Source organism: Petaurus breviceps, unplaced genomic scaffold (genome assembly GCF_028583685.1).
Source record: "Petaurus breviceps papuanus isolate PSGF00001 unplaced genomic scaffold, PetGlider_PUasm1.0 90845, whole genome shotgun sequence".
NCBI lineage: Eukaryota > Metazoa > Chordata > Mammalia > Diprotodontia > Petauridae > Petaurus > Petaurus breviceps.
The window spans coordinates 8,293,003-8,319,819 of NW_027187359.1; the positions used below are offsets into that span (position 1 = coordinate 8,293,003).

General features: G+C 39.8%; 1 protein-coding gene across 1 annotated transcript; it reads left to right on the forward strand.

Annotated features, from left to right (window-relative positions):
- The first annotated feature begins 388 nt into the window (after positions 1-388).
- Positions 389-23,007, forward strand: GPN1 (GPN-loop GTPase 1). Its single transcript, XM_069072104.1, has 14 exons — positions 389-612; positions 748-841; positions 5,323-5,362; positions 5,878-5,944; positions 7,266-7,303; positions 8,784-8,862; positions 9,310-9,404; positions 10,435-10,480; positions 12,695-12,841; positions 15,819-15,901; positions 16,656-16,695; positions 18,333-18,423; positions 21,496-21,606; positions 22,346-23,007. The coding sequence occupies exons 1-14, from the start codon at positions 481-483 to the stop codon at positions 22,429-22,431; spliced, it is 1,149 nt and encodes a 382-aa protein (XP_068928205.1). The 5' UTR covers positions 389-480; the 3' UTR covers positions 22,432-23,007.
- The last annotated feature ends 3,810 nt before the right edge of the window (positions 23,008-26,817 follow it).

The following is a 26,817-nucleotide window of genomic DNA, read 5'->3' on the forward strand; positions in this document are numbered from 1 at the left end:
GCCCCGCCTCCGAGTCAACTCTATTCTCAAATTCCCCTGCAGGTTCCGCCCTTGGCCCCGCCTTCGATTCCACTCTATTCTCAAATTCCCTTGCAGGTTCCGCCCTTGGCCCCGCCTTCGGTTCCACCCTATTCTCAAATTCCCTTGCAGGTTCCGCCCTTGGCCCCGCCTTCGGTTCCACCCTATTCTCAAATTCCCTTGCAGGTTCCGCCCTTGGCCCCGCCTTCGATTCCACTCTATTCTCAAATTCCCTTGCAGGTTCCGCCCTTGGCCCCGCCTTCGGTTCCACCCTATTCTCAAATTCCCCTGCAGGTTCCGCCCTTGGCCGGGTTTCCTCTCGGGTCCCTGGCCCAGTCTCCAGGCCCTGCCTAAGCTCTGACCCCGCCCCATTTTGCCCGCTCGCTATCTGAACGCTAGTCGGACTCATTAAAGTCATTTCCTGTGTCTCCCTGCGCAGGCGCTGCCTTACGCTCCGGGAAGATGGATTCTTCAGCGGGAGCTGCGGCTCCGGAGGCGGAGGGCCTCCAGCCCCGGCCCCGGCCTCGGCCTCGGCCTCCAGTGTGTCTCCTGGTGCTCGGGATGGCGGGGTCTGGGAAGACGACATTCGTACAGGTGAGGCTCGAAAAGCGAGAGGTGGGGAGAGGCTATTGCTGGAGGGGCCTGGGCTGCGACTGGCCGGGGGTCGCGGTGGTGGGATGGCGGGACCACCTCCACCTTCACCTTGTCTCCCGCCGCTCTTTCCCGCAGAGGCTCACGGGATACCTTCACGGCCTGGGTTCGCCACCCTACGTGATCAACCTGGACCCTGCCGTGCACGAGGTCCCCTTCCCGGCCAACATCGGTGAGTCGGCGCGAGCGTGGGTCGACATGTATAGAGGATCCCTAGAAAATCGAGCACTGAATGCCTGTTAGCTCTTGCCAGCTCGACCACTTTTATACAGCCTTCAGCGTCCCAACCTTGCGCTGTTCCTCCTGTCTGGCTGCCCTGTTTGCTCAGTTGGGGATGTTAGGATGTTATTTGCCAAGATTTGGAAACTGAAGTGACAAAAGGTCCGCTTTCCAACAGTCAGTCAATAAGCATTTAAGTGCCTTCTGTGCCAGGCACGGTGCTAAGTGCTGGGGATACAAGAAAAAAAGGTAAAGGATATATATATTTTTTTGCGTTTTTTTGGAGGGGCAATCGGGGTTAAGTGACTTGCCCAAAGTCACGGGGCTAGTTAAGTGTTGTGTCTGAGGTCGTATTTGAACTCAAGGCCTCCTGACAACAGGGTTGGTGTTCTATTCACTGCACCACCTAGCCACGCCAAAAGACATTTTTTAAAAAGATAAAAACTCCTACTCAAAAGGGGGGACAACATGAAAAAAAATATGTATAAATAAGCCGTGTATGGGATAAATTTGAAACTGAGGTAGACATTTAACTCAATAGATATTGAGATGTTCTAAGAGGCTCAAACTGTTCTTAGAGTTGGAAGAAATCTGGGGCAGTCTAGCACCTTGAGGGCAAATACTGCTTTATTTTATGTGGGGAAATGCTTAATTCTTATTGATTGATCTAATCCTACAATTGATCAATGAACCAACATCTGGCAACTAAATCAGTCATTCAGTCTATCTGGGAAGCATAAGTGCCAGCTATAACATCCCTGACAAGAGTTCAGTCATGAAGGCTGCCTATGATTGGGAATCTGCCCCTGTCCGTAGTACCTCATTGCATTTTTGTACAGCTTAATTGTTTCCGTTTAAAGAACATCGTCTTTTTCTAGATGGTGATTTACTCTTCCTCCTTTAAATCTGTGACCCTAAATTATTGACTCCTAGTGTCACTAGGAGTTGTATTTTAGGGCTTCCTGATTCCCAAGGCATAGTTTTATTCTATTTCTCATTCTTTTGGTTAACCTTAAATTGTGTTATCTTTGGTCATAAGATGCCTATAAATTGGAGGGGAATCTTTAAGCCTAGATACTAATTTTAGTTTGCAATAGTGTTGAAGATTTGAACTGAAAGGTTGTTTCATTCTCTGTATCCAAGATTTATTTGTTAAGTAAATGAATTGCTAGGGGAGAGGCAAAGTGGAGTAAGTAGATGGAAGGCCAGCCTTGGCTAGGAAGATTTGGATTCAGTGCTCTAGGCAACTGTTAATGTAGTTGCCAAGATGCCACCCTTCATTTATATAGTGAGTTTCCTCATCTGAGAGTTCTCTATACGAATGAAGTCATAGTTCCAATACCTATTTCTATACCTGTGCTAGGCACCTGGAATACAAAACCAGAATGTTCTCTGTCCTTAAGGAACTTAGGTTCTATTGTATTGTTCTGTGTTCTCCATTCCATTATCTAGCCCCTGCCAGTTTACTCTTTGGCACCTATGCATGGGTCGTAGCAACTTTTAAGCCATTTTCAGAGGCAGACTAGTAAAAATGAGTCTGCTGTTTTCTTAAAAGAATTCTTATGAAATAAGGGGGTCATAATTACTTGAAAATATACTTAATTGTACAAATTTATATGCATTTTAATTCAGAAAAACTGTTTAACTTTTTAAGCTGGATCACGTCTTAAGGTTATTTTTTCAAGTACTTCTATAATAAATGCTTAGTGAAAGGTTCATTCATAATTTCTATTGATTCTGCTTAGAATGGCTCATACTGCATCTGGAGTATTGTAAGCAGCTCTGAGTTCCACCTTTGAGAAGATCATTGACAGATTGGAGTATATCTGGAGAAGGGCAAACTGGATGAGGAGGAGACTGCTAAATGTGGGTCATTTAAAGGAAGTAGAATTGTTTTGCTTGGAGAAGAATATGTAGGGGCAAAACAATATCATGTGGAAGAAATATTAGATTTTAGAAGTCAGTAACATAACTCAGATTTGGTGTATTAAAGTTTACGTATAACTTTCCTTACAATAACCCAGAGGCATTGTGGTATAGGAGATAAGGCAATGACTTGGAATCATGAAATCCTGTCCCATGAACCATTCAAATCCTGTTTCAGATACTTTATTGTTGTGTGACCCTGGGCAGGTCATAGCTTCCCTGTGAGCCAATTCCTTCATCAGTAAAATGAGCGGTTGAACTTGATGGTCCTTAAGGCTCCTTCCAGTTCTAACTGTACAATCCTTTGAGCCCCTTGTACTGTATACATAGTAAAAGTATTGTGTGTATTTAATGATAAAGCTTAGAAAAATTCTTTCCCAGAGTTATAGCTAGGAAATATCAGAACCTGATTCAAACCCAGGTTTTTTTTTTTTTTACTTTAAGGTTCTTTCCATTATGTCATGCTACCTCTGCAACATAGAACAATGAGTGGAAGTTTCAGAAAAGTAAATTTTTGACTTAACATAATTCAAGTGAGCAAGCATTTATTAAATACAACTATCTGTGTACTGGAAAATGTGCAAAGTTCTGAGAATACAAATATGGGCAGGAAGAAAGGTAGCACCTGCCTTCAAGGAACTTACATTCTAATGTGGAAGGACTACATATAAAAAGAACCTGAGGGGTTGTGAGAAGGAAAGGAAAGCTGAGGGCTTGGTATAGAAACATTTTTAGAGAATCAGGATTGGATAAGAGTGAAGGAGTGAGCACTGTTGGCCTGGGCACTCCCTTAAAATGGAGTTAAGGTTTACAAATAGCTTTCCCTATAACATCCCAGAAGCAGCATGGTATTATAGATAAGGCACTGGACTTGGAGTCAGAAAATTCTGGATTCCAGTTCTGCCTTGGGTACTTTCTAGTTGTATGACCATGGATGAATCATGTAAACTCTCTGTGACGCAGTTTCTTCATGTATAAAATGAGGGGATTGGTCTCTCTAAGGTCCCTTAAGGAAAAAATGACCTAACAATCAGAGCTTGTCCAGAAGTGGGATTGGCTGTTTTGAGACCCTATAGGTTTGCAGGTGGACACTGTTATAGGTTTGCAGGTGGACACTGTGTGACCATTCACTCAGGGACTTTGAGGAGGAGATTCTTGTTCAAGATTAGATGAATTTTGAGGTTCCTTTCAGCTTTGTGTGGGATATAGCTCATGTTGTGAGAGGAGGTATATTACATTTCTTTTGGAAAGTCTAGTTAGAGATCATGTGAGGAATTAATTCTTTCTTGATTTTCCCCCCATTATGTTATGAGCTCCTGGAGGGCAGGGACTGTCTTTTGCCTCTTTTTTGTATTCTTAGTGCTTAGCACATTGTCTGGCACATAGGCACTAAATGAATATTTACCTATTGACCACCATGACCTAGTTAACATGCTACCTTCTTCAAGAATTCTTGCCCTTTTCCTTGATCTTCTCCCCACCCTCAACCTGAAAGTTTTATCTCTTTCCTTGTATTTTTTAATAGACCTATGTGTAGACCCTTCCTTTGTCATGCCACATTTTACTTGTTATCATCATGCCTGTGTTTGTGTGGATGTGTTAACCCCCCTAGATTATAACTGCTTAAGAACAAGATCATCTTTGTATTCTCAGGACATAGTACAGTACCTCCGTCTTTTAGGTAAATATTTAATAAATTGTCGCTGAATTGAATTGATATCTTCATTACTTAGAAGTAGTTGGGAAGGAGGGAAACAGAATGAAACTTATAACTTATTCCTGTGTGTCATGTTCATATTTGACTGTTATGTCTTTGAATTATGATCCCAAAAGAAAAATTCTGTATATTTTGTGCATTTCCTGACTCTGCTCCAGCCCATCATTCCATAGGAAACATCACTGCCATGTAACTGGAAGTTCCAAGTTCTGTGAGCTTCCAAGTTATTATATGAGCTGCTTTGATGGTTATGCCCTTGTACCCAAGGAGAACCAATATAAAAAGTTGGTCCAAGAGAGAATTGTCTAGAATAGTTTAGTTCTGACTGCTAGTACCTGCTGGGGGAGAGGGGAATAATGTCAATAAGGGTTAATAGTCTGAAATTACCCTTTCTGTTCTTCCTTCATGTAGCACTTGAAGAGAAACATAGGTTTCTCTACCCATTCTGTTTCCATGTTCTTACTTTCTGATGTGAAACACATAGGAGACAGACATAAGACCACATTCTGATGTTGAAGAAGAAAGGAAATAGAGGGGCAGTTAAATGGTGCAGTGGATAGAACACTGGCCCTTGGAATCAGGAGAACCTGAGTTTAAATTGAATCTCTGACACAACACTTTTTAGCTATGTGACCCTGGGCAAGTCACTTAACCCCAACTGCTTCACCAAAAAAAGGGGGGGGGGTGGAAGTTACTTTATTGCTCAACATTTTTGAGACCATTGATATAATACTCTAAAATTGTGGTGGTATTCTGAGGTCTGTTGGTCTGATCATTATTTTTTTTTTTAGATATTCGGGACACAGTGAAGTATAAGGAAGTCATGAAGCAGTATCCTTTTCCATATCTACTTTAATGTTTTCCTACTCCCATTTATTTTTTTGTGACTATGTTTATAAATGTAGAAGACTTTGCGGTATAGTGTCATATTTTATGACAAATACTAGCCCAAACATGTGAAGTAACTAATTTTTTTAAAGGAGAAAAATGGAGGGTGGGTCTGGAAAAGATATAGCTAATCTAGAAACCTTTCTTAAATGGTTTCAACCTCATTCACATAAACTTAGATTTATAATAAATTATAAAATGAACTTATAAAATTTGGAAGATTTTTGGAAAAGTCCTTTCATTTCTCCTCTCCTTCCTTCCTTATGAAATGAGGACTGAAAGAAAACTTTGTACCTTCAATTGTCCCATAGAGCTTTTGTGAGCAGGTTAGGTTTGCAGTTTTTCAAAGCCTAGATCCGTCACATTAATATCAGAGTGATGTTTGCATTTGTGGTATACTAGATATGAACCTTATCAGATTGCTTATAAACATTTGAATTCCTAAACTTTGTGTCTAGATATGGACTTGGACCCAACGGTGGCATAGTGACCTCCCTTAATCTCTTTGCTACCAGGTTTGATCAGGTATGCTTATCTCCCCTTCTGGAGTACAATAAGATTATGACTTGTATTTCCTTGAGTTTGACCATTTTGGGAGGAAAAAGTCTGGATAAATCTGAACATAAATGTAGGAGATGTCAACACAGAAGCTGTTTTAACTAGGATGCCCTAATTGAGTAAAGCTGCAAGGAAAGATTACTGTGGTAGAGCAGAAAGAGCAGAGTTAGGACACTTGGTTCTAATACTACCTCTGCCACTTTTTAGCCCAGTAGTCTTAAATAAGTCACTTAACCAACACTTTGGAAAAAAGTTAGAAGTATGAAATATATCAATTATTGCTATTATTTCACATTTAAAAATATTTATAGCCATAAAGCCAAAAGTCCAGGGTTCTATTTCTATTATATTACTGATTTGCATTCTGATCTTTCCTTGGTAGGCGCATTATGGATGGAGGATAAATGTTTATTAATATAAAATGTAATTTTTTTTTATCCTTTAGCTTTTTTATATCACTTTCTACAGAAAATTAAGATGGCTTTATTGGGGCGGCCAGGTAGCACAGCGAGTAAGAGCACTCGCTGAGATTTGTGGTCTGGGTTTCTCAGCTTTAAACCCAGATCATTGTATTGTACCTCTCCCAAGTTGCTACCTTAACAGTAAGTAGGCACAGTAGACAGACCTCTGGACTTCCTGCCAAGAAGACCTGAGTTCAAATCCTGCCTTAGCCATATACCTGCTGTGTGATTCTGTTAGTTAACCTCTCTCAACTTCAGTTTCCTCATCTGTAAAATGGAGGTGGTAATATTCCCTCTCTCACAAAATTGTTGTAGAGTAGCTAACATATGTAAATCACTTTGCATACTTTCAAGTGCTACATAAATGATGGCTGTTATTTTTATTTAAATATTGATCTTGGGGAGTGTAGTACAGAGGAAAGAACTCTAGGCTGGGTGTTCGACCTAGTTTTAAGTCCTGCTTTTGATACCTGTTGTGTGACTGGGTAAGTCATTCCATCTTTTGAGCCTCAGAATACTGTAAAATGCGAGTCATAATGCCTGTGTCTACCTTACAGGTTTGTCATGAGGACCAAATGAAACCAAAGAGAAACTGCCTTATAAACCTGAAAGTGTTATTTTTTTTAAAAAAGTCATTTGGATCTGTGCATGATCTATTATGAGAAGAGGACATAAAATGGGAGAGGTTTCCTAGGGTACATAGTACCCTGAAATTAATCATATACTTCCCAACTTGGAGTTTTCTTATGTGCTTTTGCTATCATGGGAGGGTCTCTGACCCATAGATGTCCCAAAGATCTTCAAGAACCATATCTCTTTCCTTTTAGGTCATGAAGTTTATTGAGAAATCTCAGAACATGTCCCAGTGAGTAACTTTAAATCAACCATTATTTTTTGAACACATTATATGTGCCTAATTCATATGCTCACTATACTGAGCACTATAGAACATACCCAAAAAAAGCTGTGGTTTGGTTCCTGCCTTCTCTTTTGAGGCAGATAAGAGTTATACATATGAAACAAATAGAAATGAACAATTGGGGAGCTACATAAAACCATATGCAATAAACTGTTAAACTGAATATTCTCAGATAATTCCTAAGTCCTTTAAGAGAGTCTTTAGGTCACTGATGAGAAGAGAGTTTTAGAATGGGAATTTTGCCTGACTTAAATCATTTGCCTCCTAGTCTACTCTTAGGATGTCTGCCCTCCTTGCCTTCTGAGCACCATTACTTCTGTCCTTTTTTCTCATCTGTCTTTTCTGAGGCATCCTTTCCACTTAAATTTACATAAATAAAACTCATATAGCTCAAAGAGAGAGAATGCTAATTTTATAAAGTGCTTTCTGGTTGATAATTTTGCTCAGAAAGGGAACTGGGAAAGATTTGTATAATCTTTTTATTCAGTATTATCTACTGGAAAGTGACATCCAGAATTCTTATCTGACCCAGGAGAACTAGTGGTCTAAACTAGTGATGTTGAACTTAAATAGATGTGGAATATTGACTTAGAACACCACAAATTAACATTATCTAGATATTATTGTATTTCTTCACTGATAGTTTTGTAGCAGGCTGGGAGCTTACCACCTCTGGTCTAAAAATCTGTTCACATTTGCTGTTAAGCAGTGGTGTGTGCATTAGTGTTGAATATTGAAATTTCAAGTAGGAAAGTGGAGATTTAACATCTGCTATATCTTTCTACTTATACCCTGACTTAAGATTTAGAGGCATTTACTAAAGGCACTTACATAGAATCTACAAAGTCATAGTTGGTAAATTAACACCTGGTTATAAAGTTTTTTCTAAATCTTAATCCTGCTTTTCTGACCTTTTGGAGATTAACTAGTTCTAAGACTGGTTAATTCTGGATAGGTCTGGCATAGAACATTCCACAATCTCTTGTGGTTTTTTGTAGGTTTTTTTTTTTAATTTGTTTGAAGAATCTGCTTATCTCCTTGAAATATCTCTTTTTTTCAACTGTCTCAAACATCTATTTCCAAGGACGAGTTTTTACATTGTGGCCCTAGGTTTGTGAAAGAATCTATTATGTTTAGATCATTACACATTAATATCTTTGTCCACAAGGGTGACCTTGAAAATGTTTTTGTGTCCTTAGTGAAAGGGAGTTGGGGTTATTCATCCATAATCTAATAGGAAGACAAAGACATACATGAAGCTTTGGTACTATATTAAATTGCTGGATTACAGATTTTAGGAGTCAGCAGTATTGTGTGATGGCATAGTTTAGTGTTTTTAGTTATTTGTACAGTAGCTGTTGTAAATCCCTCATCCAGAATATTTTATTACACAGTTGTAATACTTACCTATTTTTCCTTAAAACAGGTATGTCTTGATTGATACACCTGGACAGATTGAGGTGTTCACTTGGTCAGCTTCTGGTACAATTATCACTGAAGCCCTGGTGAGTCTTGTTTTTATCCTGTGACTGAGAAGTCACTGTTGGGGAGTTAGAGTGATAAATCCCCATTTTCATTTCATTTTTCACAAAAATTATGCCCCACCTATATGCCAGACGTTCTGCTTAAACAAGAAAGACAGAAAAATAAGAGTCTTTGCCCGTAAGTAGTTTACATCTGTTGGGGGTAAGGGTGGTATAGAACATACTCAAGTTAGTAAAGGAATTTTGAGAAGGAAAGATCACTAAATCCTTGGAGTGGGGAGGGTGAGTAGAATATCAAGGAAGGCTTCATGGAGGAGGTGGCACATGAGCTGAGTTTCAGATCCATAGTCTGTCACTTTTAAGCATGGCAATGAGAACAGAACCTTTTTTGCTTAGGAAAGTAGCAAAGTGATTTGGGGTCAAGCATTTGCCCCTCTGACAAGAATATGACTCACCTTGTTTCTTCAGGCTTCCTCATTTCCAACAATTGTCATATATGTGATGGATACATCTAGAAGCACCAACCCTGTTACCTTCATGTCCAACATGTTGTATGCATGCAGGTAAGGCTTCATGGAAGTCAGGGCCCACCGATGCACCCTTCCATCTTAATCCTCTTGTGGACTTTAAGAAGATTCTTTGTTGAAACTTATTGTTCCTGGGAATTCCCTCACTTGAGCTCCCCAAGTTGGTAATTGTATAAAAGGTAGGGCTATGCTCATCATAGGAAGAGTGTGGACATAACCATTTATACAGTTTTGCTTCATTGACTAGCATAAGAGTCAAAGCAGATGATCCCATTGGGTCTGAGGGCTGTTGTGTTATCACAGTAATAGGTGAAGTTGCAAAGCTAATAATGGCCAGTGGCAACAGGACCTAGCTACTGCTCTGACTAAATGCAAGCGGAGACATTAGGAAAAGGAAAGGCCAAGGCTTTAAATATCAAGAGAATTTGTTTTCGGGGGCTCTCATGTTTCCCCTTTGATACAGGTGTAGCAAGTCAAACTAATTGACTTAGAGATTTTGTTACTAGGAGGAGTAGAGTTTTTTTTTAAATGTTTGGTATCTTCTTTTTTTTATTCCATAGCCCCTTCCCAGTGAGCCCCAATCCCCCACTGCCACCCTGGTGCCTATCACATGACAAATCATTAAACCAAACTAGCAAACTTAGTAGCTGTATCTTACAGTGCATGGAGTATAGCACTTCCCTGAGAAGTACTTGTTGATTTTTAAATGTAGCATTCTGCATCCATTGTTTACCACTTCTGTAAAGAGGAGGAAAGTCTTAGATGACCCCTCCTCTGCAGCCCATTATGGTCACTCTAGCGGTGATGGTGTCACCTCTACACTGGGTGTGTGAAATCACTTCTTGACATGAGCAGTATCAGTTACAAATTAACAGTATTATACTCTGTCGTCATCATCATATTGAGATGTCCGTAGGATTGTTGTTGCTGCCTCTGTGGGGAGGGAGTTCATGTTCCTCCTGGAGAGGTATCTTTTTGAACTAACAACAGTACTTGGGTGCTGATGGTACACTTCACTCTTCCTGGATGCAACTTATTACTAACTGTTGCTTGATTCTCTTTTCAGTATCCTGTATAAAACCAAGTTGCCTTTCATTGTGGTCATGAACAAGGTAGGTGTCGTTCAGCCTCATGTGGACTGGGCACTGGAGTGAAAGGTAGTAAATGTGGCTTCTAGGACCAACCCTCCTGCTGTCTGTGTGACCTTGGCCAGATCCTTTCACCTTGTTGGACTTCAGTTTCCTCATCTGGCAGAATACTAGTTGATTTCTAAAGTTCTGTGAAACTGTAAAAATTGATGATGATATTCAATGTCTAAGCTGTCATGGGTATGGTCATCTTAGTACTTTCTTGTTGTGGGGAGATTTGGTGGTTGAGGAAGATAGCTGTAGGTGAGAGGGGGTAGATTGAGGCTTCTTCTTTGCTAGAAGAGGAGATCTCTCTCTCTCTCTCTCTCTTGAAAAAGTATCAGTCTGTCTAAGCAGTCTGCCACAGGAAGGCTGAAGAAGCTCCTCTAGACAGAGCAGATCGTATGCATATTAGGGAGGAGGAACTACTGTTTGTGGTAAAATACCCCTAAGTTAGGAGATGGGATAGGCAGGGAGACTCAGGTGATTACCTGACTAGACTAGAGAATGGAATCATCTTTGTAACCTGGGAGTAGAAGTTGTTTAGCTGTGAATCCTGAAGCTATTTGCTGTTGCCAAGGAAACATTGGAAATAATTTGTTCAGCAACTACAAATTGTGGTGCAGTCATCCTTCATTTAGATCATCTGTTGATCTGGTAGGAAGGAGGAAAGAGGAGTATAAATGGTTCATTGTGTACTGAAATAATTTTTAAAAAGAAAAAAACTTAAGTTGGCTTGCTAACCAAAGTGATTTCTAATGTTTACAGGTCTTGGATATATATGTTAGCAACTGGGAATGTGAGCATTTATATTGGTAAATTGTTGGTTCTCTATATCTATTTGTGACTTTCCCTGCTATTGAACCTTCTAATTGAGACAAAAAATAAATAAAATTTTAAAGGCAAAGTATATGATATTTGTATACAATAAATACTGAGATGAAGGAAGAGATCATTTTAGGTTGGATTATTTAGGGACATCTTCAATTCAGCAAACATTTATTAAGATCCTGTTATCTACAGGGAATTATGTTGACAATAGGGATGAGATCAGAGTTGAGTATTAAGGGATGGAGGTGATATAAGTACAAAATACATCCTTTCATTCTAGGTAAAAGGAGCTATGATAAGGAGCCAGGAATGCAAAGTACTTTTTGTATTGACTAGAATGGCTCACTCAGAAGTTTCCCATAAAGGAACAGTAGAAGTTGCTTTGAGGCCATTTATGAAAGTCCTTGAATATTAGGAAATGTTTGCACTTGATCCTGTAGGAAGCAGGGACCTGTTAAAAGTTGTTGAGTATAAAGTAAAAAAAGCCTTTGTAGGTTTTTGAGCAGGGAGGTGAAGTGAATGAATATAAAAGAATTTATTAAGCACTTGCCATGGGCTAGGGGAATTGATATACTCTTTCTAGAGTGAGTGGGGGGAAGGGGTTTTAGGAGGTCTGTGTCTGACTAGAAATGTTGAAGGCACACGCAGCCCAGTAAGGGGGATGAAGTGTTTGGTTATAGGTAAAATTACATGTTTATAAGTCTCTTCTCATGCCAGACAGGCAGGGTCTTGGTTATTTTAATTTTTTTTTTTTACAAGGGATAACTCAGTCTAGAATGTGGAAGAGGAGGCAGGTTTCCAGAAATGATTGTGATAGACAAAATTCATAAATAAAACCAATATTAAAAGAATAAATTAATATTTTAGGTCTTTCTATCCCAGATGGATTAGAGTAGTAGAGAGACTGGAAGTAGGGTAGCTAAGTTGTGAGGTAATAAGGACCTGGACTTAGGGTGGTCGCCATGAAAATGGACAAGGGATAGATCTGAAACATTTAAAAGAAAAATCCACAGTAGCTTGTGGCTGAATATCTGAGAGAAGGCAATGGAGGGGTCAATAATGACTCAACATTCTCTTGCCTGGTTTCCTGGAAGAAATGTGAAAGTCAGGCACAATCTTTCAACAGAAGGCTGTTGAGCTTGGTTTTACATATGCTGAGTTTGAATTGATAACAGTTTAATTTCCCAGCAAACTTTTTTCAGCCTAATGCTTATATTTAGGTAGAGGATTTTCATTTCCTTAAATATATTATTATATAACTTTGCTTTTTTTCTCATGTAGACCCATTGCTTTTGTCATTTTCCATTTACCTGGTATATGGACAGCATTCTCACTCCTGAAACTTACTCTGTTTTTTGTCTGGTGCAGACCGACATCATTGATCACAGCTTTGCAGTGGAATGGATGCAGGATTTTGAGACCTTCCAAGATGCCTTAAATCAAGAAACTACATATGTCAGTAATCTGACTCGTTCTATGAGTCTAGTGTTGGATGAGTTTTATAGTTCACTCAGGGTAAGTTTTCACCTCCACTCTCTTTCATCTTTAAAATAACTGGGATTATCAGTAAAGGACCATCTTTGATTTAAGTCTTGGGTAGAAGAGAGCAAAAGCTTTAGTGGTTCAGTTGTTTTCTTTGAATAGGTCAAGTAAGTAGGTGTAGATAATTTTGGAAAAGGTGAGGTTGTAAGCTAAATTCTTGCTTTTATTGTTAAGTAAAACTTAACACAAATTATTTAACATTTCACAATAGGAAACAAAATACAATATGCAATTTCTAACAAAATTAAAGGAATATAAAGATATTGCTGTCCATATACTTAGGTATTTTTGTCAACTGCTTAACTAAACCTTGGCTTTCCATTCTACTTTAAGGAAGACTTAAACTCTGTACCTAGAATGTTACCTTGGATTTTATCATAGTAACTAAGCTACTGACAGCAGAGTAAAAGTGTGAAATGCTTCCTTAGCCTTTCAAATAGCCATTCTAATCAGTAAATAAACAAACATGAAGTAAGCTCATTGAAGATAGATAAAAGCGCAGGGCCTGCCCTTAAGAAGCTTAGGTTCTCTCAGAGAGGTAACATAAGCATGTAAAGAAAAATACAAAATAAATTGAAGGTGATTTTTTTTTTTTAAGGGAAAGACACTAGCAAGTGAGGGAATCAGGAAAATATGCAAAAGAAATATTGGAGGACTCAAGGGACTAATAGAGATTCTGAGAGTTAGAGTGAGGAGGAAGTTCATTCCAGGTGTGGGGGACAGCCATTGCAGAAACACAGATAGGAGATATGGTGCCATGTGTGTGGAATAGCAGCTAGGCTAGTTTGGACCACAGAACTTATGAAAGGGAGTAATTTGTAATAAGACTGGCAGGCTAAGTTGGAGCCAAGTTGTTGAAGGACTTATTTGATCTTAGAGGTAATAGAAAGACATGTAATTAGGTAATTAAGGATAGTTAGGTGGCTCAGTGGATAGAATACTGGGCCTGAATTCAGGAAGACCTGAGTTTACATCTTCTAGCTGCTTGACCCTGTTCAGTTTACTTAACCTCTGTCTGCTTTAGTTTCAACTGTGAAATGTGTATAATAATAGTACCTGTCTCCCAGGGTTGATGTGAAGATCAAACGAAATATCTTTAAAACTCTTAGCACAGTGCCTGGCACATAGTAGGGACTTAATAAATGCCTGTTCTCTTTACTTCCTTCCCCTTCCTCCTTTTCCTCAATAGAGTCTGAGTAAGGAATGATATGGTTAGACCTGCATTAAAATCACTTTGGTAGCTACGTGAAGGATGAAAAGGAGACAGGCCTCAGGCAAAGAGACCAATATCACAGTATTCCAGGCTTTGTGCAACTTGTAAATTCCACCTTCCAACTCTGCTTCTTACTTTCTCTTCCCTCATGGACAAAGAAGATAGAACAACAAAGCATGCGATTTGTTTGATTTCATTCATTAAAAAATATTTTTAAAACATTTTTACCTTTGATCTCCTAGAGCCACTATTTTTATCCTTCTCTGACCTGGGAGAGAAGAATGTCATTTCCCAATTTATATCTTCTTAGTCCCACAGTCACAGTAAGAATTAGGGGAAATTGGGGCAGCTAGGTGGCGCAGTGAATAGAACACCAGTGCTGGAGTCAGCACTGGACCTGAATTCAAAATCAGCCTCAGACACTTAACACTTACTAGCCATGTGATCTTGGGCAAATCACTTAACCTCAATTGCCCTGCCCTCCCCCCTTCCATTTTTGTGTCACTACTGTTTAATGCAGTGCCCTGCCCATAACAAGCACTTCATAAATGTTGAAGGCATTAGTAATTTAAGTTACATTGCTTGGTCAGATATTATTTCTTTACACAAATATGATTGAGTACCTGCAAGTACAAGGCAATAAAGTAGGACCTAGGGGAAATATAGTGACTACAATGTAGGTCCTGCTGTCAACAACATAAAAATCTGGGCATGTTGAGTGCTAAAAGAGGGAGCAGAGGACTATTAGAATTTCTAGGAGGGAGTGATTACTTTCTGGTGGACTGGGGTGGGGAGGGGAATCAGAGAACCTGAGTGAGGCAGCTGTATGCCACCTAGGCTTACAAAATGGGTTTGCTTGATAGAGAGAGATGTTAGGGAAAAGGATGGCAGGAGCAGCATTCATAAGGCAGAGAGTGAGGAGAGGTACAGTAGGTGGAATACAGTAGTAGGTTTGTGAAAGGAAGTGATGTTAAATCAGAAAGGAACTTACTTGCATGCTTTCACTCCTAATTGCTTTCTTTTTTATTCTCTCATTTCTGTATTCCCAGAAATGCCTTTTTACTAAACTGCTGCATGCTTCTGTTGTGTATGTGTGGGGTTTTTTTAAACTTTTCTGCTTTAGGCTTTTTAAAGGAACCAAACCCTCTTTTCCTTGAACAAAAAAACAAACAAACAAAAACTATTTGAATAAAACATAACACAAAGAGGTTTTTTTTTTTAATTTGTAATTTTTTTTTAATTAAAAAAAATTTTTGGACAGGGGGAGGCAAGGCAATTGGGGTTAAGTGACTTGCCCAAGGTTACATGGCTAATGTTAAGTGTCTGAGGCCAGATTTGAACTTGGGTCCTCCTGACTCCAGGGCCGGTGCTCCATTCTCTGTGCCACCTAGCCATCCCTTAATTTGTAATTTTAAAAAATTATCAAGTATTTATTTTTTTCTCCCTCACATTTACCCTGTCCCTCCTCCTCCCACTGAAAAAAATAAAAACAAAATCCTTATAACAAATATGCATATCAAACAAAATACATTTTCCTGTGATCTGCATTCAAAAATATGTGTCTCATTCTGCACATTGAGATCATTCCCTCTCAGGAAGGGAGCAGCACCACCAGTCTTCTGGAATCACAGTTGCTTGTTTCATTGATCAGAGTTCTTAAGTCTTTCAAAATGAGAAGATAAAGTTTTTATAGTTTTTCAGTGATTTACTCATAGGATTCTGGGGTGCTTTTGGCAGGTGGTAGGGGTGTCTGCTGTCCTGGGCACAGGCTTAGAAGAACTCTTTGTGCAAGTCACCAGTGCCACAGAAGAATATGAAAGGTAAGAAGTGGAGGGGGTCATTGATAGCCACATTGGGACCCTCACTTCTGGGATGAGGGAGGGTTTTTTTTTTTAGGCCAGGCATTCAGGTTTTCTCCATCTATGCATTTGATTTATATTAGGCATATATACTCCTTCCCCACCCCTATTTACTGGGTGACATTTGACCTTTTTACAGAAGTGGGTCATCAACAACCCGGAAACATGTTTCTCCACAGAAAAGCTCTTTCCATACACTTTCCCTCTCCTTTCCCTTCCCCCAACACCTACCTGTATGTACTTGCTTCTGACCTTACTGGCACTGATCTTCATCTTTGATTAGGTTTGCACTTGGGTCACTGTAGTTGTCAGGCCTATTGTTGATTCTTCAGACAAGGACTTTTTATCCTGTCCAACTTACTGATTATTGTCCAGGTGCATCACAGCTCTATGTCAAGATTTCTGAACCCAGTACACATTCTTCGTTCACTTTAAGCTTCCACCCAATGTTCACCTCTCCAATCAAGCAAATCTTTTAGACAAGAATTATTTGTACTTCATAGTTTCACGGGCAGATTAGTCAATTTGGAGCTTTGCTCATTTTGTAGTGGTATCTTACTAACCTGTTGGGATTCAGTAGCCTTGGGTTTAGACAGAGCCCTTTATTTAACTACATTTGCTTATTTCTTCCTTTTGGTGATGGGAGTTCTAGCTGGTTGGCCTAGGACAGATTACTGTTAAGGCAAGGCATTTAAAAATAACTTTCTCTTTCTAGGGAATATCGCCCTGAATATGAGCGTTTGAAGAAAACACTGGTAAGAAAGGGAACTGACTGTTCTTTTACTGGCCCCAAGGTCACAGGCTTCTTTTCATGGATTCCAAGACACTTTGTGGATACCTGTTCTTTTCATTTAAATTTGTATATTTGCCATCTTGTCATAGCTCTTCTTCACAAAGAAATAATAATAGCTCACAGTTAAGTGTCATCTTCCAGTTTTCAAAGCAGTTTCTTCCCAACCAGGCTGTGGGAGGTGATGAAAGTGTCTGGTAATTTTACTGAGAGGGTTATGGGCTTTGCTGGGACCATAAAGCCACTCTTGGTCTGTGGGTTCCACAGCCAGCTCTTCTCTTCTACCTGCCACCTCAGGTTCTGATTTCTTAAATTCTTATTTGAAAATTGGGGGGGGGGGAGTTTGTGAAATTTTAAACAACAGATTTAATTCAATAAACATTTGAGCACCTTCTATGTTTAAGGCACTTTGGGGATTATAAATATGAAAAGTAAATAGCCCCTATTCTTACAGACCTTACATCCTCCTAGGGGGATAATAAATATACACAGATGACTGTTACACAGCATAGGGAGTAGAGAGGATGAGGGAAGAAGACAAAACAGATATCAGACAAAATGTTCTAGGAATATTGGAAGTGGGAGAGTTTGGGGATTTTAAGGGAAGGCTCCATGGAGGAAGTGACCCTTGTGTTGAGTCTTGAAGAACAATAAAGCATCTAAAAAAGATGTATCTGAAGAAGCAGAGTAGAACAGTGATAGAGTGCTTGAATTTTGCTTTATCGAACTACTGTGTGACTCTAAATCACTTCACCTTTTTTTATCCTTAGTTTCATTATCTGTAAAATAGGGATAATAATAGTACCTACAACATAACACCTCGTTGTGAAGACCAATAATGATTAGTGTGAACTGTTACTTTAATAAGAGGATCCATACGTTCTAAGCATAGACATGGTCTGTATGGATGCCCACAGGTGGGAGATGGCATGGGAGGTTTGGGGAACAGCAGGTATGGCTGAATGTAGAAGAGTATGAAATAAAGCTGGGGAGGTGGGTTGTCAACAAATTAATCGTGAGAGTTCCTGCTTTTCTTTTTTGAGCATATAGCTTGTCTTCCACACTGAAGTTTGCTTTCCTGACTGTGAAGTTATGGCTTAGGTTATAGAATCTCCTTTCTTAGGAATCTCTTAGAATAGGAAAAGTACCAACAGGAATTCAGGGAAAGGCACTTGGTGACCTTAAGACACCCTTATCATAGCTAAGATTACTCAGTCTATGTAGCCTAATACACAGTATATACAGACAGGGATGCCAGTCACTAGCCTTAACCCACATAACTTGCTCTTAAACTAAGATTCTGGATTGAACCTAAAACTAGTGTCTCCAGGTTGGTCCTTTGTCACTGAACTTTCTACCACTTGTATTTGACAGGAATTTCATTTCCCTGCCTGTGCCATTTGTCCATTTTACGTAGTTTCAGTTGCAGCCTTTATGAACCCCTCATTTTTGGGGGTCCTTTACTCCTTCCATTTTATCCAAACCTGTTCTTCCTTAATGTCTAAACAGTCCTCTGGATCTTTCCATTCCTGCTAACCTCTAGAAGACTAATAATTTCCACCTTCTTCAGGTATTTGAGGATGTTTTCCCCCCTTTTTACAGGCCCATGCACAGAGCCAGCAGCACAAAGAGCAACTGGACCGTCTTCAAAAAGACATGGGGTCTGTGGCCTTGGATCCTGGGGCAGCCGCAGGTACCTGAGGGTCTGTTGGACTGTTGGGGAATACGGCACTTTCCCTCATTAGGAAGGAACGCACCAGTGATTTGGGGGGGAGAAGAAAGGCTCTGATTGGCTTGTATATGTGACATTTACAGAGCAGCATCTTCAGCTAGTTTCTGTTTCACATTGGTGATCTTGGGACTCTCCTTCACATTGGGGGTCTATTGGCATAGTGACTTTGGGATCAGCTTGAAGTTATTGTTCTTTTCCGTGGCTTCCTGTTGATGGCAGAAAGTGATTGAGGTTCAGTGCACTGCTGAAACTACATTGGGTTTAAGCTTAGAAATAATTTTAATATGTTTCTGGGTCACCCTGAAATTGGTGCCCTTCTCTCGTTTCATCATAACCTTTGGTATGGTGGCTGTAGCTTTGGTTTTTTCTCTCCCACATCATGAGTTTGCTCATTTTGAAGCAGAGGGGGTTTCACATTTTCCCTGCTTGTTTGTGGTCCTATCACACTTATACTCTCCTTGTAATTCAATTTCCAATCTGTTCAGGTGAAATTTAAGTGGTTTTTAGTTTATTCCTTGAGCCTACATTTATTTTCTAGGGAAAATTTCACGTCAGCACACATTTCAGTTCAGTAAGCTATTAGTATTTCAAAGGAGAAAGAAGCAGTGTGGTGAACTGGATAGAGAGCTAGCCTGGGACTTATGAAGACCCAGGTTCAAGTCCCACGTCTGAGACGTACTGCCTAGCAAGTGACTTGCCTCTGAGTGCTGAAGGCATTCAATACAATAACTTGTAGAGAAGGGGCTGATCTGCTCTGGTTTAGTAGGAGCCCCGTGCACCAGTGAAATCATAGTCTGGTTCCTAGTCTGAGGAACTTGCTAGTCAGAGAACACATCCAGACCAAAGGCTACAAGGACACCTGAAGATGGAGGCACAGGCACAGAATTGGTCCCCGACATTTAATTTGATTTCAAGTATCTTAGTGCTAGCTTTCATTTCAGTATCGAAGTTATTGTGTACATCCTTCTGGTTCCTATAAGTTTTTCAGTGCTTTCCTATATTCATCATATTTTGTGGCGAAACAATATTCCATTGTATTGATATACCACAGTTTGTCGATTCTCCTGCCAATGATCGTTTACTTTGTTTCCAGTTGGGTACCTTCCTGTCTTTGAACTCTTTGGGGTGGAGTATATTCCCAGTGGTAAGGATCTCTGGGTTAAAGGTTATAAACAATTTAGTGACTTTCTCAGATAATTCCAGATTGTTTTCCAGATAACCTAGACAAATTCTTAGCATCATCACATAATGCATTATCATGCTCATCTTTCAACTGCCACACCAACAGTGACCGTTTCAGGCTTTTATCATCTTTGCCAATTTTGTGGTGGGATCTGAAATTTGTCTTTTATTGACTTCACAGATTCTGTTTAACTGATAGCAAAGTCTAAAAGGTTCCTCTTCCTTAGGCTTCTATATACCGTGTTTCCCCGATAATAAGACACTGTCTTATTATTTTTTTTTTGGACAGAAAAACACCAGAGGGCTTATTTTCAGGGGAGGGCTTATTTTAATGAACATTGACAGCAATTTTAATAAACAGGTAAATGTGAACAAAAAAATGTACCTTTATTCAATAAGCAAATCACTGGGGAAGAACAGGATGACGCGCTCACTGCTGCAGCTCTGATTGGATGCAGCTCGGAGCGCAGCGTGCGTTTCACCCGGGGTGGGGGGGGGGACGGTGCATACAGAGGGTACCGTAATGTAGTGTGTAGCGCAAGGGATCACCTTCACTACAGTAGCAATCTCAATAGGGCTTATTTTCGGGGGAGGGCTTATTTTAGAGGAATCTTACACAGTAAGGGGAGGGCTTATTTTCGGGATAGGTCTTATTATCGGGGAAACACGGTAGAATGACTATTGGATTCCGATCCTGAAATATGGCGCTGGCCAACTCTTTAGGGTGAATTAGTGATTGTTCAGGTTGGGGACTAGAGGATGAAAGGTTATTTACTAAATGAGAAATAACTAATAATCCTTTTGGGGCCAAGGTTTCATTCACAATTAAAGTGCTTTCTGTTCCTTTTAACAAGATTTTTACTCCTGTTAACTATTTCTATCCCTGAAGCAGTTGTCACGTTAGTCCCTGCTCTCCCTTTACTATCAAAGGTTTCATTTAGTCTTTCTTAATGGGGCAAATTACCACTTGGGGTCTCCTAGTTTCTCAAATTAATTATTTTTCTTTAGGAAGCTACTGAGCAATTATGCCATCTGTGAAATACCTAAGAGGAGTTTTTTTCTAGCAGTATAGCTTAGGAAGAATTCTCAAAGGTGACCTTTCCTTCACTGGAGAGTCCTCTTAGGTCCATTTTGGTTTTGTTTTTTGTTTTTTGCTTTGTGGAGGGGCAAGGGCAGGGCAATTGGGGGTAACTGACTTGTCCAAGGTCACACAGCTAGTAAATGTTAAGTGTCTGAGGCCAGATTTGAACTTGGGACATACTGACTACAGTGCCAGTGCTTTATTCACTGTGCCACCTAGCTGCCCCTCATAGCTCCATTTTGTAGTTGTCTACAGTAGGAAGATAGTTGCTATCTTTCCGAAAGACATTTCTCATCCATTTTTATATCAAAATAAGTATCTAGTTTTCATTTAGATGGTCCCAAAGTTAAATATAAACCCTGCTAAACCCCTGCTATGTAGTTCCCTGGTCACTCTGGGTATCAGGGTTTTATAGGTGTAATTCCTTTTTTTTTTTTTTTTTGGCTTTTTTGGAGGGCAATTGGGGTTAAGTGACTTGCCCAAGGTCACACAGCTAGTGTTTGTGTTAAGTGTTTGTGACTGGATTTGAACTCAGGTCCTCCTGACTCCAGGGCCAGTGCTCTATTCACTGTGCCACCTAGCCGCCCTATGGGTGTGATTCTTGAGGCAGGTCCCAGTGCTACCTCCGTGAATGATACAGTGATCTTCTTGCTCTGCTCCTAGTCCCTCTCCATTCAAGGGATTGGAGTGGGGGTGGGGGCATGCTTCATAATCACTTTTTAGGAAGTGAAGATGTCTGTTGTAAGTTGATATTTGTGTTTCCTTTATAGACAGTTCAGCTAATGCAGTGACTCCTTCTGATCTGATTCTAACCAGAGGTACAGCAGATGAAGAAGAAGAGGATGAAGAAGATAGTGATACAGATGATATTGACCATAAAGGTGAGAGAGAAAACAGTTGCACTGAAGGTAGCAAACTGGAATGACTTTGCAGAGACAGAGAACTGCTTCTTCTGGGAGTTGGCTGCCCAGGACACTAATATCTTGGAGTAAAATTCCTAGTTTCTGAAGCATGTCACCTGTAGCCATGGAGATGAGAAATGGTAAGGGGTAGGTATATAGTGATAGGAGATTGCTTCCCAGAGGCTTTCTTTTGCCCTTGGATAGTCGCAAATGTTTTCAGCCTCTTCACTGTCCCATGATTCTCTTTAGACTTCAGTTTTTAAAGCCTAATGTCATTCTGAGGCCCCTAGAATTGCTTTGAAGACACATAGAAAGATCTGAGGGACTCATTTTGGTTTATGGTTAGGTTATTCATGAAGTAGAAGTCTAAGAGTATCAGGATATAGAGGATGATTTAGCTTTAAAACCCTTGAGGGTTTAACTTGGTTAGGAGCAGTTCTATGAGTTGTGAACCAAATCTACCTTTCTACCCAGCTCCTCCAATATAAGAGTGCTGTCCTGATGTCCCTAAACTTCAGCAGTACCAACTGGCAAAGCCTCTCTCAAGTGTTATGCCCTACACGTGATCATAAAGTTCTCAGAGAGCTTCCTAGTTGAATAAAGGGAACAGTCAATTTTATTGAAACAGAATGTCTTTCCTGAGAAATGGAATGAGAACAATTTCCACCCACCTGGCTAACTGGGAAGTAATTTTCATTACTTCTTTTTCCCTTTCCAGTTACGGAAGAAAGCCATGAAGAACCAGCTTTCAAGAATTTTATGCAGGAATCAGTGATGTGGTACAGGAACAGAAGCAACGAATAAATAAATAATTAGAAGGAGAGAGACATTAGGAAGTTCTACTTGGGTTACTTGAAATCCTGAGTTCAGGAGTTCTGCATAAAGGAACTGTTGTTGTCTTCCACTGATTTGGGTCATGAAGAAGAGACCTTTTGGCTTGGCAGTCAGTGTTCTTCATTGAGAAGCTGGATTCCTCTTCACCTTTCCTAAGCCCTCTGGATAGAAGCTCATACTGTTGCAGTCCTGAGGTTTTCTTATCATTTTATCATGTTAAACTCAAGTATCTTTGTTGCTGCCAAGTAGAAATTGAGAGCTCACTTTTGGTGGTACCTTCTGCATCTCCATTGGGAGGCTGGTTTTGCAGCCAACACTTCACTCTGCCTTTTCTACTCCCTTGACTGTATGTGCCCCTTTCCCTGTGTGACAAGTGGTGCTGAGGGTGAGTCTTCACAAGCCAGAAATGTCAGCGGCTTCCCACTCACTTTGTCAGTCTGTGCTAGAACTTGTCTAGCATTATGTTGTTTGTAGGACCTCAAGCCTGTTGGAGGAAAATAGGAACACCCTGATTTGTGTTGGAACTTGGATAAATAATTTATTTAACTTTGTGAGCCTATGTGTCATGATTTGAAATTAGTGAGAAATTACTTAGGTTTTAAAGTTCTCTAAAAACATACTTCTCCCCTCATTCAGAAAGTAGAATTGAGGTCACATGTCTAGTCTGCTCTTAGGTGTTGCTTCTTGAAATTTACCACATAAAGATAAGAGGTCCTTTTCTGCTCATAGAGAATTTATAATATAGAGGCCACGTAAAAGTTCTGAGTCAGGATCCATGTTCTTTTGGAAAGTAGCATAAATCCCATCTCCCCATCCCTTCCCACCCTAAGCTAGGGCTCATTTATTTTATATATACATATGCTAGGATATGTTTTCTCTGTTTCCCAATCCATATCAATATCATAGAACACAAGGGATCAAATATATATACCTTTTCTTTATCCAACTCAAACCACTAGGCTTTATCAGTATAGCCTTACACCAAATGAAATCTTTGAATTCAACACATTACTTAAGAGTTGGTGTCGGGGCGGCCAGGTAGCACAGCAAGTAAGAGCACTGGCCCCAGTGTCGGGATGATCTGGGGATCAAATCTCGGGCTCAGACACTTAGCACCCACCCAGAAACACCTGGCTGTGTAACCTTGAGCACGTTACTTAACCCCAATTGCTTATTTAAAAAAAAAAAAGAGTTGGTCTCTATGTTGTGGTTTTTGTTTTTGTTTTTTGCTTTTTGGAGGGCAGTTGGGGTTAAGTTACTTGCCCAAGGTCACAGTTTTTGTGTTAAGTGTCTGAGGCTGGCTTTGAACTCTGTACTCCTGACTCCAGGGCCTGTTCTCTATTCACTGTGCCACCTAGCTGCCCCATGTTGTGTTTTAATTATCACATCTATTAGAAATACATTTGTTAATGTTTTAGACAGTTGTAGAGAGCACTTTTAACTGACTTGGAATCCTATGCTTTCCAAAAATGCAGTGACAGAAGACTTGAGTTTTATGCCTTACTAAGGGGATTCTACAGGGGTTCTAAATGGTGATCTTTATACAACTAGGTTCATTACAAAGTTGCAAATCAGCACAGCATGTTTATCTAATGGAAACCGAATTCAAAGATCCATTTGTGGTGTTACCTCCAGGCCTCCAGACTGAGAGACAAAAACTCTCTCTGGGACAATCACTGGGACTGGAAGCATTTGCTTTTGTAGCATTGTCACAGTTTTGGCATAGACTTCACATGAGTTATGATTCTACAACTTCTGGCCTAAATTAGTGCCTTAAATTTTCTTATATTTACTTAATATGATACATTGTGTTCAGTTTTGAGCATCATCCTTGAGGAAGGACATTCATTAAAGATCTTCTTGAGATACTGGTTAAGTGACTGCCAGTTTTTGGCACAGGGAAGTTTAACCCAGGTATTCCTGATTCTGAGGCCAGCTCTCTTATCTACCATATCATTAATAAGGTATGAGATTAATAAGAATTAAGACTCATAAGAGGCTATTGGATTTGGCAATTAAGAGGTCTTTTGTAACTTTAGCAAGACTGGTTTATTAGTGAGGTCAAAAGATAGATTGGGCAGAGGGCTAAGAAATAAGTGAAAAATATTTAACGGCCTAGACCTTTTGACCCAGTCATACCACTATTAGGTCTGTTTGCCAAGAGGATTAGGGAAAATGGAAAAGAACCTACATGTTTTAAAATATAGCTTCTCTCTGTGGTGGCAAAGAACTGGAAAGTGTGGGTATGTCCATCAATTGGGGAATGGCTAAACCAATTGTGGTATGTGTTCATGATGGGATATTACTCTGCTATAAGAAAAGATGAGCTCGGTGATTTTAGAAAAGTATGGAGAGACCTCCATGAAATAATGAATGAAATTAGCAGAACCAAGAGAACTCTGTATACACTTCACAGCAGTATTGTTTTAAGAACAGCTTGGAAGAACCAAGTCATTCTATTATAAATACCCAAGTCAACCTTAGATCCTATGAAGGAAGATGCTGTTTGAATCCAGAAAGAAATAACATGATGTAGGAAATGATGAACTGGTTGATTTAGAAAAACATGGAAAGACTTGGACTTACGAAGGAAGATACTGATGGGGTGCTTGGGATCTATGTTTGTAAAATCAATTTGTAAACTCAATTTGTAACATCAGTAATGATGGGGTGCTTGGGATCTATATTTGTAACACCAATTTGTAATGCCACTTTAACATCAGTCTATAAGACCAGTTTGTAAAATCCCTCCCCCCAGCTTCAGAGCATTAACTCTGCCCAGCAACAACTCATGAATTGTTTTTCTCAGCTTGGAACAATGACAAGCTACACCTGTGAATCTTTCACAAAAGTATCTATAAACATTCCAGCTTAGGCAACTATCATCTCCCCCTTGTATAGTGTCCCGCTGCCCCCATGAATCCTTCAGGACCCTATCTCTGGGTTAACTCCTTAGCCTATTATCCACACACTGAGTCTCCGTTAGCCTTGGTTCCCAGACATCAATCTTTTGACACTGATGGGTGGCAGACTGGGCACTGACTTGACAGTCAGCCCTTGACCACTAGCTGACATTTGAAGCCTAAAACCACATCTCCAGGTAGCCCCACCTTGGGCTTTTTCCCAGTGAATTATGGGCAATATGCCTTCACAGTTGCATTAAAAATGCATGTTCCTTTAGACACTGGCCCCTCCTTAACTCCTCCCTAATCCCACCCTTAATCACCTAGTTAACATAATTGGCATGGGTTCTACTATGGATTACTCTATAAAAATCTTTATTCTACCCCTTTAAGGTTGCAGGTCCCCTAAAGGACTCTTGCCCTCTGTACAGCCTAACAATAAACTTGCAGGTCCCCTAAGGACCCTTGCCCGCTGTAAAGCATACAATAAACTTTTACAAGTCTGACTCCAAGTTGGCTTGGGCTGAATTCTTTCAAGACTGAATTTCAGGCTTTCTGGTCTTAGATAAGATCAGAGTTCCTGCTGAACCTATTGTGAGCCATCCCTCATCAATGCCATCCACCTTCAAAGAATCAAATGATAGGAAATAAGCATAGTATGACCTTAAATATATATGTGTATGAGTATGTATGTGTATATATGTTTACATTTATAGATAATCTCTGTGTGTGTATATGTGTGTATCCACGCTTAATTGTAACCTTCTTTAGAGGGGGGAAAAAAAGTAATAAGTTCACCACAGAATGCAAAAGAAAAGCAGGACAGCTTTGAAAACTGTAGTATTTATTATATAGGTTTTCTTGAAATTGAAATTTATTGTTTTATATTGAGTCCTCTCAAGATCTGCTGTGTACATGGCAAATTTTTTTCTTTTCTCATTTTGTATTTAAGTGTAAAATAAAAGAAAATTTTTTAAAGAGTGGAGAAGTAACAAGACTAAAAGCTCATACCGCTTCTCTTTGGTGCCATGAAAGAAGTAAATTTAAGTGGAAAGTTGAAAGAGTAGGGGTAATCTGTGGAAGAAAGTGGAACTATCAGTTCTTGAATTAGTTATTCTTGTAGAGCTTTCACTTTACCTTGTTGATAGACATCTTGTTAATAATAGATAGAATATCTTGTTAATAATGGTGGTTTCAGGTGGCCTCCAGTTTTGCTATGTCATTGATGTGGTATAATAGGACCCCATAATAGGATCTGGCTCACTGGGTCACAGCATCATGGTTCCAGAGCCCGAAGGGACCTCAGAGGTTATCTAGTCCAATTCCCTTGTTTTACATGAAACACTTTGGGTCCCTTGTAGACAGTGTTTCCACATAAACTATGCTTGACTTGGAGCAGCTACTGGAGATTGCTTAATTTGTTGTTAGTCACACATGACATGTGAAACTTGAG